The following is a 14,382-nucleotide window of genomic DNA, read 5'->3' as shown; positions in this document are numbered from 1 at the left end:
AAAACCCTCAGGAATCATTGGATTCTCTGAGACATGATAAGATTGTTATAGGACTTCAAAACCCTCAGGAATCACTGGATTCTCTGAGACATGATAAGATTGTTATAGGACTTCAAAACCTTCAGGAATCATTGGATTCTCTGAGAAACGATAAGATTGTTGTAGGACTTCAAAACCCTCGGGAATCATTGGATTTTTTGAGAAATGATAAAACTGTTGCAGGACTCCAAAATCTACAGGAATCATTGGATTCCCTGGCATGTGAAGCAATGGACAATAGATTAGTTTTGGACTATCTCTTGGCTGCTGAAGAAGGCATATGTGTGACTGTTGTTTACATACCCTCCTTCTAGGACTTCTGGAAATCTTTTACAACACCATGTTGATTCATACTGTTTGTTATTCCGCTACTTGCGTGTACAATTCATGTTTGTTACACCACATCGAGCCTTCACTGACTGTGGGGAGAGTCATCACTAATAGCCTGTGCCTTATTGCTATGTGCTTGTGTAATACCTCCCATGCTGATGGGTTTGTGCATACCTGTTTCTAATAAGATTCTTCAGCCCAGAAACCCACTAACAACCTCACTTCCCTTTGGTGCTTTTCATCTCCCTTCCTGAGATGTCAGGGAGGGCATGATCACCTCCTTTTTGGGGTTCTCACCTTCCTGAGAAGTCAGGGATGGTGTGACCACCTGTGTTCTAAAACAAAAGAAAGTGGGAGATGTAGAGGGCTGAAACTCTTGAATTGATGCACTGAGGTCGGATAGCTGAGTACTTATGGCTAGTTACCGATTGGACAATACTTCATTAGCATATCCCTGGAAAATGGTCCTTCCCAGTATTCTGTGTTGGTTTATCTTTTGGTGAATACAGAGAATTGTGGGAGGGATTAGGGGGTGGAGTAAGACAAGCCAGAGTTACTTTTGGGCAGGAGACAAAGAGGAGAGATCGTGGAGATCCTGCGTCCATCCAATTCACTTCTACCTCTAAAGACCAAGACTAAAGACCAAGGACTTTTGCTTATCCTGACTTGGCTGATTCTAAGGTATTCAGGATGCTAACGTGGTCTTTACAGGTAAACCATTTGTATTAGAACAAGAAAAGATGGCTCAAAAGTGAGTATTTTACCCTTAAATTACCTTCCACTAATGCTAAGATGTCAGAACTATAGGACTGTTCCATCCTGCACACACACACACTGCCAAAAACATCCAAGGGGTGGTCAATGCAGCCATCTTGCTGTTTACCAGACTCTGGGACAACAGTGGAAGGACCAACTTCTTCACTTTTCTGACATGAGCACAAATGTAGGTACAGCTGTTGCTCATATAGCACAAAGTGCAGTGACTGTGACGTCATTCAGTCAGCACATCCTGTAGAAAGTTTCCTATACTTAAGACTCTCTACAAGATACTAAGGCAGCACCCATTATCCTGATGCCTTCACTCTATTGATTAGCTCCAGTTTAGGCTTGGGAACAAAAGCATATGACTGTAGATGAATGTCTGCATGTTCTCTCCCTCACTAGATTGTGCCTGGTTTCTCTCCATCTTTTTATTGCCAGTAATTAGTTGGTGCTTAATAAATATATTTTTATATTTTATAAAAATTTATAAAATATTTTATATTAAATTTTATTAAAATGCTAAATATAGCATTATTACTGAAAGATTTCAAGAAATTTATGGTTTCAGTAGGGAGACATTATATTTGCATATAAAAGACAAAGGACTGGAGGTTGTGTGGTGCAGTGAGAGAAGGAAGTGGGCCTACTGTATGTCATGCAATTTGCTAAGCATTGTAAATATAAATACAAGCAAAAACAAAACAAAACAAAAAATGACTCTACTCTCAGGGAGCTTACATTTTAAGAGGGAAGACAACAGGAAAGGGACTGGAGAGGAAGAAGAAATCTGGCTTGGGAACATAGTTACCAGGTCCTGAAGAATTCAGGAACAAGACCAAGAGAATAGAGGCAGACCACCCTTAGCCTTTCCACAAAATGGGAACTCCAGGTGGAAATCGTTAATGAGAAAAGGAAGAGGAAGGAATTTGTAGAGAGAAAGACCATGATGTGTAGACCAGGAAAGTTGTAGGATGTTCCCGGGTAAGGCGGCTCCAGGTACAGAAGGGAAGTCTTGGATGAGCCCCAGTAGAGTGGGAATGGTTTGGAAGTACAAAGGAAGTCCAAAATAGGGCTGGGAGAAAAAAGCTGAGCACAGTTAGGAAGCACTGAGTTCAAGTCTCATCTCAAAACATATGCTATCTGATCCTGGAAAAGATACTTAGCATCTTAGTGACTCCAGCAACTCTCTAAGACTTTAAATTATAGAGAAAGTTCCTCACTGAGAACTTCTACATCAATGAAATCACAGTTCTAATCTACCCATCAAAAAAAAAAAAGAGGAAAATTTCATTGTTTCAGACAGTATAAAGCATGAAAATTCAGAAAAAAGATAAAAGAGTGAGTCTTAGGCTGGTCAGAAAAGGCTTCATGAAGTGGGGGGTTAGAACTCAGGTGAGAGGGTCCATTATATAAGAAAAGGGCAATGACAAATAGGACAACTGAAAAATAGGAAATAGGAGATTGTGTTTGGGGAAGCATAGAACATATTCATGCATTTATATTTATTAAATTTATTTCATTGAAAGCCTAATATAATCCAATGTTAAGTTTTTTTATGGATATAAAAGATGTAAAGTTATATGAATAGGCAATGGGGAACCATTGAAAGTTTTGGGAGAGGGTTATGATATGTGTAAGTACAATCAGAAAATTAATTTAGCAATAAACTAACTAATGAAAATAGATAAACTTGAGATATTACAGAAGAATGTATAATTTAATATGGTGTGGGTGAATGTGGTAGAAGTTTTATTAAAAAAAAAAAAGACTCCCAGGTTTTGAACCATACAAAAGGGTTACATTTCCATTTGAGACAGTAAAATATCAGAACTGCCCCTACAAAATGAATCATGTGGATGACTGAAATATTCCTTTTGCTAGTCTGTATATAGACTGTGACAACAAAGACTCTTCTAGTCTCCTTGGTGACAGAACGATGGTATCATTTTCAGAAATAGGGAAGTCAGGAAAGGGTGCCAGTATGGGGGGGAAGATGATGAGTTCATTTTTAGACATGTTGATAATGAGGTGATTGCAGGATATCGAAGTGAAAATGTTCAGTAGGCAGCTGAAAAAGTGGAATTGAAGCTCAGAAGAGAAGAAGCCTAGATATTTTTTTTAAATGGGGGCCTCTTCCACATAGAAGAAGTAGCTTAAATTATAAAAGCAGATGAGATCTTTGAAAGGTGAAATGTAAAGAGAGAAAAGTCAGCTAAGGACAAAGCTTTGGAAGATGCCTGAATTTAAAAGGTAGAAGATGCAAGAGGACTTGGTAAAAATCGAGATAAAGATGGAAAAAGAGGTAGAGAATCACAAATAGTGCCACAAGCAAGTTAGGATAGACTTTCAAGAAGGAAAGTTTACCAATACCATCAGTTATTGAATAGGAATCAAGGAAGAACAGAACTAAGAAAAGATCACCTCCTTTGATAGGTTGCAGGTCACTGACAATCTGAGAAAGATGTGTTAGTAAATGAGAATAGAAGATTATTGCAGAGCTAGCCGTCCATTAAGGAACAAGCTAAAAAATGTTTGTGGCAGCCCTTTCAGGAACTGGAAACTGAGGGGGATGGATGCCCATAAGTTGGAGAGTAGCTGAATAAGTTATGGTATATGAATGTTATAGAATATTATTGTTCTGTAAGAAACAATCAGGAGGATGATTTTAGAAAGGGCTGGAGAGACTTACATGAACTGATGTTGAGTGAAGTGAGCAAAACCAGGAGATCATTATACAGAGCAACAACAAGCTTAGGAGATGATTAATTCTGATGGACGTTGCTCTTTCCAACAGTGTGATGATCCAGTCCATTCCAATGGTTTTGTGATGGAGAGAGCCATCTGCATCCAGAGAGAGGACTATGGGGATTGAATCTGGGTCACAACAAAGTATTTTCACCTTTTTTGTTATTTGCTTGCCTTTTGTTTTCTTTCTCACTTTTTTCCTTTTGATCTGATTTTTCTTGTGCAGCATGATCATTGTGGAAATATGAGTATAAGAATTGCACATGTTTAACATATATTGGATTACTTGTTGTCTAGGAGAGGGGAGAGGAGGAAGGGAGAAAGAAAAACTTGGAACAGACGGTTAAAGAGTGACTCTTGAAAATTATCTTTGCATGTATTTTCCAAAATTAAAAGCTATTATTAAAAAATAAAGTATAAATAAATAGGGGATAGGAAATGAAAGCAGCTGGTGGAGAAAATGTGCCTGAGAATCTTTAGAGTAAAATGAAAGAGAAAGGAACTAGTAGGAGATGGATGTTAGCAGCAGCCCTTTCTTGTTGCCTTTTCAAAATAGAGGAGAGCTGTATATGTGAAAATAGTTGCTTCAGATCAAGCCAAAAATATTTATTTTTGAAATTTTCCATAGTATTTAAATTTTCCACATACATGTAAAGATAGTTTTCAACACTCATTTTTGGGAGAATTCATGTTTTAAATTTTTCTCTCTTCCTGCCTTATCTCCTCCTATCCCAAAACAGCAAGCAATCTGATATAGATTAAATATGTGCAATTCTTTTAAACATATTTCCACATTTGTCATATTGTACAAGTAAAATCAGACCAAACGGGAAAAACCAGGAGAAAGAAAAAAACAAGTAAACAAAAAAAAAAAAGTGAAAATATGATGTTTTGATCTGTATTCGGTCTTCATAGTTTTCTTTCTAGATGCAGATGGCATTTTCCATCCCAAGTTTATTAAAAAATATTTACTAAACAACCATTAAACTCAAGGTATTATGCCAGAGACTGAGGATACAAAGATAGGAATGAAATCAATAGTTATGATTATTATTATGGTGGTGGTAGTTATTGTTATAGTTCCTGCTCTCAAGGATCTTCCAGTTGATTGGGGAGGAGGAAACAAATGTACAATAGGCTATAAAATAAGCAAGTGAAGCAAAGATAAAAGGTAAAGGCAAAGGAAAATTAAAAATAAAAACTTGAGAAAGGAAAAGTCACTTTGACCTGGTTTGAAGGTGAACAAAGAGAAAATTTTGAGATTAATAATCTCAATATTGATAAGTAAGGCAGAGATAAAAAAAGTATGGTGGAGAATTGGCTTCATTTTGGAGGAAAATACAAGCAAAAGCACAGAGACAAAGGGACCAGAAAAAGAAGAGAGAATTAGAAGCCCAATTTGGCAATGAATTATGGTCAATGGAGCTCGATCCTTAGAAAAAGTACAATGTGCTCTGCCTGCTGCCAGTGTATGTAGAGGAAGCTGGCAAGATGACTAGAAACAAAATGGGAATTCATCTCTAATTCTAAGGAATGGGAATTCAGAGAATACCCAGCTCTTCTCTTTCTAGTCCCCTCAGCATGCAAAGCAGAGAAGCTTTTCTGACTGGTTGCTGAGCCAGCATGAAGAAGGTTTACAGAAAGCCCTACCTTATCAAAGTAGTTTCTATTTCCTGCTGGATGTGCTAGAGTGAGGAGCCACCTGCACTACTATCCAGGTGAGGGCCATCTCCCCCTCTCTGATCCAAATCTGGCCTGGACCCAGATGCTCTGGGGAAAAAGTGAAACTGGTGACTTGCACACTACAGCATCACCTCCCTGGGTCCCCTGAGAGTGGAGGAGAAACAGCAACTCACCACCATGTGACCCAGAAGCAAATGACCCTACTAGTGCCTGGGTCTACTTATTTCTGCTTTTAGGTGGAGTGTTGTAAATGGCTTTTCTGATCTCAGTGCTCACAAGGTCATAGCCATCTTTTCATGTGGGCAGAAAACAGGAAAAGCTCTTTATATATGCTCTGACGACGGCATTCAACCATTCGGGTCCTTGTAAAAAAAAATATATATATATATATATGTATATATGTATGTATGTATGTATGTAAAGTAATGTAATATGATACAAGGCTAAAGAAGTAGGATAAGACCAGGTTATGGTGTACCTTGAATGACAGATAGAAATATATTCAAAGTGGTAGTTACTGAAGATTATCTATCTATCTATCTCTATAGATATAGTATATCTATAGTAGAGCATTAGTAGAATCATTTGGGTAGAGTGTAAAAAATACACTGAAGAAGAGATAAATTAAAAGCAGAAAGACCAGTTAACAGAGCATTACCATAATCTGTATCAGACTACTGCCTTTTCCATGAGGGGGCAAGAGGAAAAAAGAAGGGAGAGGATATGGAAGTCAAAATTTTTAAAAATGAATATTAAAAATTGTTTTTATATGTCATTGGAAAAAAGAAAATAATCATTGTTTAAAAGAATATCATCTGCAAGAAAAATATAAGAATGAAAAGCAAAGAGGAAGTGAGCGTGAGAGGATATTAATAAAACAGTCCAAGTGAGAGAATGAAGAGGAGGAAAAAGATAAGTAAAAGAGAGTCAGTGGTTGCATGTGATTCTAGGTGTGAGTGTGGGATATTGGAAGTAGAAACACGTCAATACTAAAGCCAAGAAATTGATGAGGCTTTAGGGAAGGTGAGGTAGAGGTAAATTTGGAAGAGACAATGAAGATGATGAATTCAACTTGAGATATGCTGAATTGGAGTTATCATAAAACACTCACGTGAAGATATTTAGGAGTCATTTGGAAATATAGAATGGGGGCGTTCTAGAGAGCACTTCAGAAATGGAGCATGAGAGATGTGGAGATCATCTAGTCACATATAAGACAAGTAAAAGGAGAAAAACAGAAAAAATATCTTGGAAACCAAGGGAGAAAAATGTTCAGGAGCAACAAGTGATTAATAGTACTGAATGAGATATTTAGAACTTGTCCATTGGATTGAATGATTAAGAGATCACTTTTGACTTTTGAGAGGCCAGTTTTGGTAAAATCTGTCTCAAATTCAAAATGTACAAGACAGAACTGTTTTCAATCACACTTTTCAACCACATCCCAATCTTGCCCTCCCTTCCTCCAAATATAGCTATAGTTGATGAAACTAGCATCCTCTGATTTCACAACCTCAGAGGAACCCTTATTCTACTCTCTCAGCTAATCATTTATCAGATCTCATTGATTTTATCTCCACAGTATCTCATGCATCAATTCTCATCTCTGAACTACCACTCTATTTCAGGCCCTTATCATTTTTTATTTAAATTGTTGCAATTAGTCTCTCTGCTTTAAATGTTTATATTCCCCCTCCCCTTTCCAATTCACCCCTCATGCTTCTAAAAGGAAAATTCTGTTTTAATCATTTCTGTGCTCAAAAAATCTTCATTGTCTCCTGACTACATTTAGGATATAATGCAAAACCCTCATTCTGACTTATAAAGCCCTTTATAACAAAATTCAGAAACCTTTAGAGTTTCTCCCTTCCCTACACTTGTTCTAAGCTGTCCTATTTGCTCTTCCTACAATTGGCATCCCCTCTCTCATCTTTGTGTTTTAGCCTGGAATGTCTTCTTTTATTACTTATTTCTCTTAGAGTAATTTCTTTCAAAGCTTAATCTCTAGGGCTGCTTCCTATGGAAGGCCTTCCTTATCCCCCTTGTTAGTTCTCTTCTCTGCCTCAAATTACTTTTCTTTATTTGTTTACACATTGTAGCAGTCATCAGGATGTGAGCTTCCTTTAGACCAAGGACATTTTATTTTTTTTGTCTTTATTCCTCCAGTTTCTAGCACAGCACTTTGTACATAGTGTGTACGTGACAAACGTTTGTTGAGTCAAATTATTGCTTAAATGCTAAAGTATGGATTGGAAGCACGAGCTTGAAGAGTGAAGAGATGGTGAAGAAATGGAAGTAGTGTAGCAGACCACACTTTCTGGGACAGAAGTTCTTAACCACTTTTGTGTACCATGGACCCCTTTTGAAACACTCAGCTTAAGGCTATGAATGCCTTCTCAGAATAATGATTTTAAAAGCAAAAAATTAAATATGCAGAATTTTTAAAAAATTACATCGAAATATCATTATCAAAATATTTAAAACAATTTTATGGAGTCCAGATAAAGAAGCTTGATTGGGGAGTTTGCAGTGAAGGAGAACAGAGGGCATGGATGGACAATGGATGGAATCATTTTACTTTGTGCATAAACACTGGCCTAGTGGTAATATGGAAATCATCACAAATAAGAGATAACACATATTTAATTGAAATAGCTAACATCTATATCTGATTGCTTATCATCTAAGGAGGAGGAAAGGAGGTATAATGTTTCCAATTCACAACTTTTTTTTAAAAAGTCTAAAAATTGTTTTAACATGTAATTGGGGAAAATAATATGTACATCTACATATATATGTGTGTGTGTATTTAAATATATATATACCCAAAAATAAAATCACACAAAGAAAAAATATAATTTTAATATTTTAAAGTTGCCTAATGAAAAAGCAAATTTTACATACATAGATCCAAAGTAGCATATTCTCTGCTCTATAATATACAGTGAATTTAAAGTTTATATATATAAAATATATGAACATTTGAATCTTTACTAGTTACTAAACTCTACGTCAGTCCACATAATTCCTTTTGGTTATAGGAAAAAAAAAAAAAAACATCAGGGACAGTTAGGTGGTGCAGTGGATAGAGCACTAGCCCTGAAGTCAGGAGGACCTGAGTTCAAATGTGGTCTCAGACACTTAACATTTCCTAGCTGTGTGACCCTGAGCAAATCACTTAACCCCAATAGTCTCAGAAAAAAAAAAAAAAAAAACAGCAAGAACTTGAGCCAAATGCTATGTAATAATGAGAAGCTTCATGGCCTAATGCAGAAAAACTAATGGCCCACCTCTGAAACATGCTCATTGTGTATCCTTGACAAATTATCTAACTTATATGTTCTTTGGGAAGCTCTCTCAAGTTAAAAGTTGAAGAAAAGGTGCTGTCCTACATTGGTGAAAGAAAGTTTCCTCTCTAGAGAACTTTTTGTACCAGTGCAATCCTAGCCAGTGTCTCTTTGCCTTAACTATCTACTACATGTAATTATAACTACCAACAATGTTCACTTATGTTAATCATACATTTTGGACAACTTTCTACCTACTTTTTGGAAACACACTGCTTCAACCAACAAATATTTTTAAAGTTCCACTATTTGCCCATCGATTGCATCTAACAATTACACATACTCATCTATGCAGATAGGTCTATCTCCATTCAAATATATTCTTTATCATATGGCTTACATCTCTTTATACTCTTCTAACATCTTCATCGACCCTTAAGACATCTAAAAAACATTTTTATCATCAGATCAGCTGCTGTGTATTGAAATGAGAAAAGAAAATGAAATCACTCCTGAAGAAACCAAATCTAATCTCCATAAACATAGTCATTTGATGAACATAAAATAAACAGCCTTCTCATAATCTTTATGGAACTTTGAGGAACAAAGATATCATCATAGAATCATTCTGAAGTTATCCAGAGTTTTAGAACTGTCAAGACATGATCAGATTAGTTTGGGGGCACATCTTTTGTAAAACTACTGTGAAGGGAAGTAATACCTTATGCTACCTACACATAAATTTGCTAACCCTGGTTTACATTTTCAGTGCAGCCTAAATGACTCCTCTGTAGTTCTACTTCTTGAATTATGATACTCATCTCAGAATTTCTGCATCTGTAAACATAAATTATGGGCCATCAAGAGCTAAGACATTGAAACCTTGCGCTCATTTACCGAGGTTTTACCTGTCTAAATGTTCGTGCAGTTCGAATGATACAATTCCACTCTGCACATTTCTCACCACAACATCATCAAGGACAAACCAGCTTCCCTCTCTGCTTCTGAAACCCAGCAGTTTCAAGGACTCACTGACATTGGACCCGGGTTTTCTTATAGAAGCACTCTTGGCCCTACATAAAGGGAACACATGAGAAATTAGTGATGTGGCTATAGATTGTCACACTTATTTTCTTTAAAGGTGTCACAGGAACTTAAATAATCTTCCATGAATAGTTAAGAATAACCAAAAATAAAATCCCTAGTTCCTTTAGCCCAGTTTTCATTTCCCTCAGTAGCAATTTCATAGAAATAAGAGGTGGGGGCTAGACTTGGAATTCACTGGTTTGGGTAATTTCTAGTTAAGGAAATTCTACATATAAGCAATATAAGTTAGTACCTTCCCTTAAACGTATAGTGGGTGAGACAAGACATCATCCTGTAGTGTCATGGGTCCTTTTTGAAAGTAAAGAACAAAAAATAACAAGAATCATGTTAGAACAGAGATTGTTAACTTGGCATCCATACATACCTGGGGTCCTTGGATAGATTTCAGGGAGTCTGTGTACTTTGAAGGAAAAAATACATCCTCCTCCATAGCCTTGAATGAATTTATTTTTACAAACTGTCCTTTTTCTTCTAAGTCACATCATTGCATAATATTAAATATTCAAGCACACTATTTTATACTGGTTAGCTAAAAGTGAAATACTAACTATTCTGGTATTTAACTCAATTTTTCTTATATCTGATACAGAAAATATATAATATAATAGAAATTAAGTGATGCAATGTAGGAATTGGAGTCAGAAAATTGGGGCCCTAGCAAGTCTATTCCTACCCCAAATAATGTGTTTTGAACACATTAGTTTAATGTTGATGATTAGTTAATAAATTTTGAGCTACAAGGGACTTTACAAGCAGACTAATCCCACCCTTTCATTTTACAGATTATACTGTATTTCCTTCATATCTGGGTGGCAGCTGTATCTTCCTTATTTTCAGTTTCTTTACCTATGCTAATATGAAGTTGGTTTGGGATTAAAAAGAAAATAAAAAGAAATGGAGCAGAATAGGAGAGTTTAAATGTAGATAGATAGTTTGAATTCTAAATTTTATAGCAAAAAGTTTAAATATCAGATCAATCTTGTTCATTATATATTGTCATTAAATCCAATTTAGTTCTTTGTGATAAACTAGGCTGCAATCATTTTAAACACAAGGGCTATCTTTCTGAATTTTCTTACATTTCCCATAGTATCTAATCCAGTGATCAGAACATAGGAGGAAATTCTGATTCCATGTGCCCATATCAATATACTTAGAAATACATAGTATTTTATTTTGCATTTTATTAATAGAAGTTTATCAGAATAATCCAATGGAAAATTTCCTGAAGGAGTACTTATGTCAGGGCAGCTAGGCACAGTGGATACAGCACCAGCCCTGAAGTCAGGAGGACCTGAATTCAAATCTGACCTCAGACACTTAATACTTTCTAGGTCTGTGACCCTGGACGAGTTACTTAATCCCAATTGCCTCAGGGGAAAAAAAAGTACTTATGTCAATTATTTAAGTTCCTTTGTTGTGAATTCATCATCTTTTTTTTTTTTTTTTTTTTAATGCAGACCTATTATTGCATTATAAGTGTGGGGAACTTCTGATTTGGAGAGTCTCTATACTAGAGACTTCTAATTTCTAGCTTAGAAAATTGATGGGACCAACTTCATAGCCATGTGGCATTCCCAGGAACTTACAATTAGCGTGTGTCAGAAGCAACATTTGAGCTTGGAATTCTCAGATTCAGTGTTGATCTTCTTCACTATACCAGGCTGTCTCTCTCAAAATTTTTTGAAATGTCAAATTAACCAGTCAAGTTCTTACTCACCGAACGGGGTAGGAAGTTGGAAATTTTCTAGAAGTAGCACTGGCTGTCCTTTTGTGGTCTGTCTCGGCACCGTGAGTTTTTCTTTCTGTATTTGGAGAACAGGGTAATACGACGGTGACAGATTTATGGAAAGGATGTGTTGCTGGGTGTTGGAGATGAATTAAAGGACTAGTTGAAACGATTGAATTATAAAGATCTTGTTTCATTTTTAATGTTGACACTAGCGAAGGATCAATTGGTTGGACCTAAACAAATTAGGGGGAAAAAGTCATTAATTCTCATTGATTAATTTTTGTTAGAAGCAAAATACATTTTTTTCCTGAGCTATTTATTTTAGTGTATTACTGAATATACTTGTATGTATCTTGTTTTGTCTAATAAATAAAAGCTTTTATGGCACTAACAGCTCCCATAACATTTCCTTCCTCTAAATTATCTTCAGTCCAGTCATTTCCACCATGAAGCCACATGTTTCATATAGGTACTCTCCCTCTTTCCACTTCTTCCTCTGAGAACTGTAACTAAATCAATGCTACTATTTTCTCTTGAAAAAATGTCAGGACTGACCACCTTATCGTTCCTCTTACGATCTCTGTAGTTTCCCAGTTACCATTCTCTGGCCATGACACTCCTACATTGCTATTCTATTTTTTATAACACAAGGCAAATTTAAAATCGAGTTTCTCTGATAGAAAAACTTAAAAATTACTTTTGTGGTCCAGTGAGGAGGTATTCGTGGGTGCTGTCAAATTTTCGTTGTCTTTCCATCCATTAATCTACAGAAAACTGAGTTAGAGAACAGATTTCCATATTTCTCTGTGCATGACTGCATAGGGACAGCTATGCTATATTCCAAAGGCAGGAGCAATTAAGAGGGGGAGGATAGTTTCTTCATCACCTTCAAAATCCCTCCCCAAACACAACTGTATTTGATTGATTCTTGGTTACAATCATTATATATGGAAACTGCCAATGGAATCTCTACTTTGGGAGATTTCCTTCTTAAGTAAACACTTGTGTTTGTGTATTTTCTGTTAGCAAGTTAAAAGTTAATATTTTCTATGTACCTTTTCCAAGAAGCCTTACTGTGTGAGCTCCCTAATTCCAGCCCCAATCTCAACTAAAAGATAATGGCAACTTCTTCCAAGAGCATCCTCAGGCACTGGGGAGCCACCTCCTCCAATCCCATTATCAAAAAGTAAAAACCATGCACAGAAATCTGCAGGGGCATGCTAACAGTGAAATGCTACATTTTCTGTAAATAATATCTATTTTTAAAGACAAATATTGCATGATTTAGTACCACCTAAATACAGAAGGTTGAGGGTTAGGAAGGCATTTCATATTCATCTAACACTTTAGTTATGAATATTGCTATATTGTTATGATATGTACATCATCCCAAGTTTTCAGATACTCCCATTTTACTAAATAATTGCCCCCACTTTGCTTTCCAAGCATAAAGAATAAAAAAAGGTTTCTCTTTCTTGCAAAAGAGCTAAAACAGAAAGATTTGTATACTTTTAATTGAAAGAGCTTGGTGGAAGCTCACATTTTTTCCTTGAAGAAAATATAAATCCAAAGATTTCAGGTTATCAGGATCTAAAGGCAGTGAAGGTCCAGCAGAGCAGTGTCTAGAGGAGAGTGCTTGTATATCTCAGCACCAACCAGGAAATCCCAGCAGAGACAGACTAGAGTGACCCATTATTGTTGAGCCAAGAGTGGAAACCCCACAGAATGGTACTGGCTGGTATAACAGTGATCTAACTAGAAGCAGTTCTGCAATTCCAGATGTGTGAACTGCTACTCAAATTGTCTGTCATGTTCTTGGGGGTATGGGTCTGTTCCTTCCTGCATGTTCCTTCTATCCATTCTTCCTATTGACAGGCATCCTCCTGGAAGAGCAAATCTTCATTTTCATGGTTGCTATATTTCTTATCATGTCATTTAATTAAATGTCTTTTCTTCTAACTAAACAAGTCCTTTGGCAACTCCTCTGGTTCAAGCCTCTATCATTTCAGGCCTGAACTCTGGGTAACAGGCTTCTAACTGATATTTCTGCCTTCAATACTTTCCTTCTCTGATCTCTCTATGACATGGCTTCCAAAAGGAGAATCCCTAAAACCTGAGTGTCACCTTTCCTGCTCAAGAAGCTTCAATGTCTACCTATTTCTACAAGATAAAATACAAACTCCTCTGTTTGCCATTTACAGATAGTCACATGGAACAGAAAGAAAGCAGAAGTTGTGAGCCAAAGGAGCTAGGTTCAGATCCCAGAGCTGTGATTTCCACCTGTGTGACCTCATGCAAAACATTTAACCTCAGCACACCTGAGTTTCTTTTTCTTTAAAATAAGGAAGTTAAACTGGGTAACTCAAAGATTCCTTAAAGCTCCAAATTTATGATTGTATAGATTTTCCCAGTATGACTCCAGACTATCTTTTTGGTATGATTTTATGTTTAATCCCCTCACATGCCCAATGTTTCAGTTAAACTTTTATTTTTGCTGTTACCCATAGATGACATTCTATCTCTCATCTTTATGCAAAGACCGTCTTCCATGCTCTATGATGCTTTCCCTCCTCTGCTTTTCAGAACCCTAATTCCCTTTAAGGACTCCCTCCTACAGAAGCCATATCTTATTAATTATTATTGCTCTCCCTGCTCCCAAAATTACTTTGTATTTCATTTACATATGCTCTGTACTTC

General features: G+C 36.4%; 1 protein-coding gene across 1 annotated transcript in view; it reads right to left on the bottom strand.

The window, feature by feature from the left end:
- The window catches only part of DTHD1 (death domain containing 1), a 64,742-nt gene that overhangs the window by 24,239 nt on the left and 26,121 nt on the right, over nt 1–14,382 (bottom strand). Inside the window, exons 5-6 of the mRNA XM_012552294.2 lie at nt 11,674–11,918; nt 9,755–9,919 (exon numbers count right to left, since the gene is read on the bottom strand). Coding sequence (XP_012407748.2) covers nt 9,755–9,919; nt 11,674–11,918 — 410 coding nt within the window. The remainder of the gene's footprint in view (nt 1–9,754; nt 9,920–11,673; nt 11,919–14,382) is intronic.

Source organism: Sarcophilus harrisii, chromosome 6, assembly GCF_902635505.1.
Source record: "Sarcophilus harrisii chromosome 6, mSarHar1.11, whole genome shotgun sequence".
Classification (NCBI taxonomy): domain Eukaryota; kingdom Metazoa; phylum Chordata; class Mammalia; order Dasyuromorphia; family Dasyuridae; genus Sarcophilus; species Sarcophilus harrisii.
Note: the sequence above shows the minus strand (reverse complement) of the source record. Positions and strands in the feature narration are given on the sequence as shown.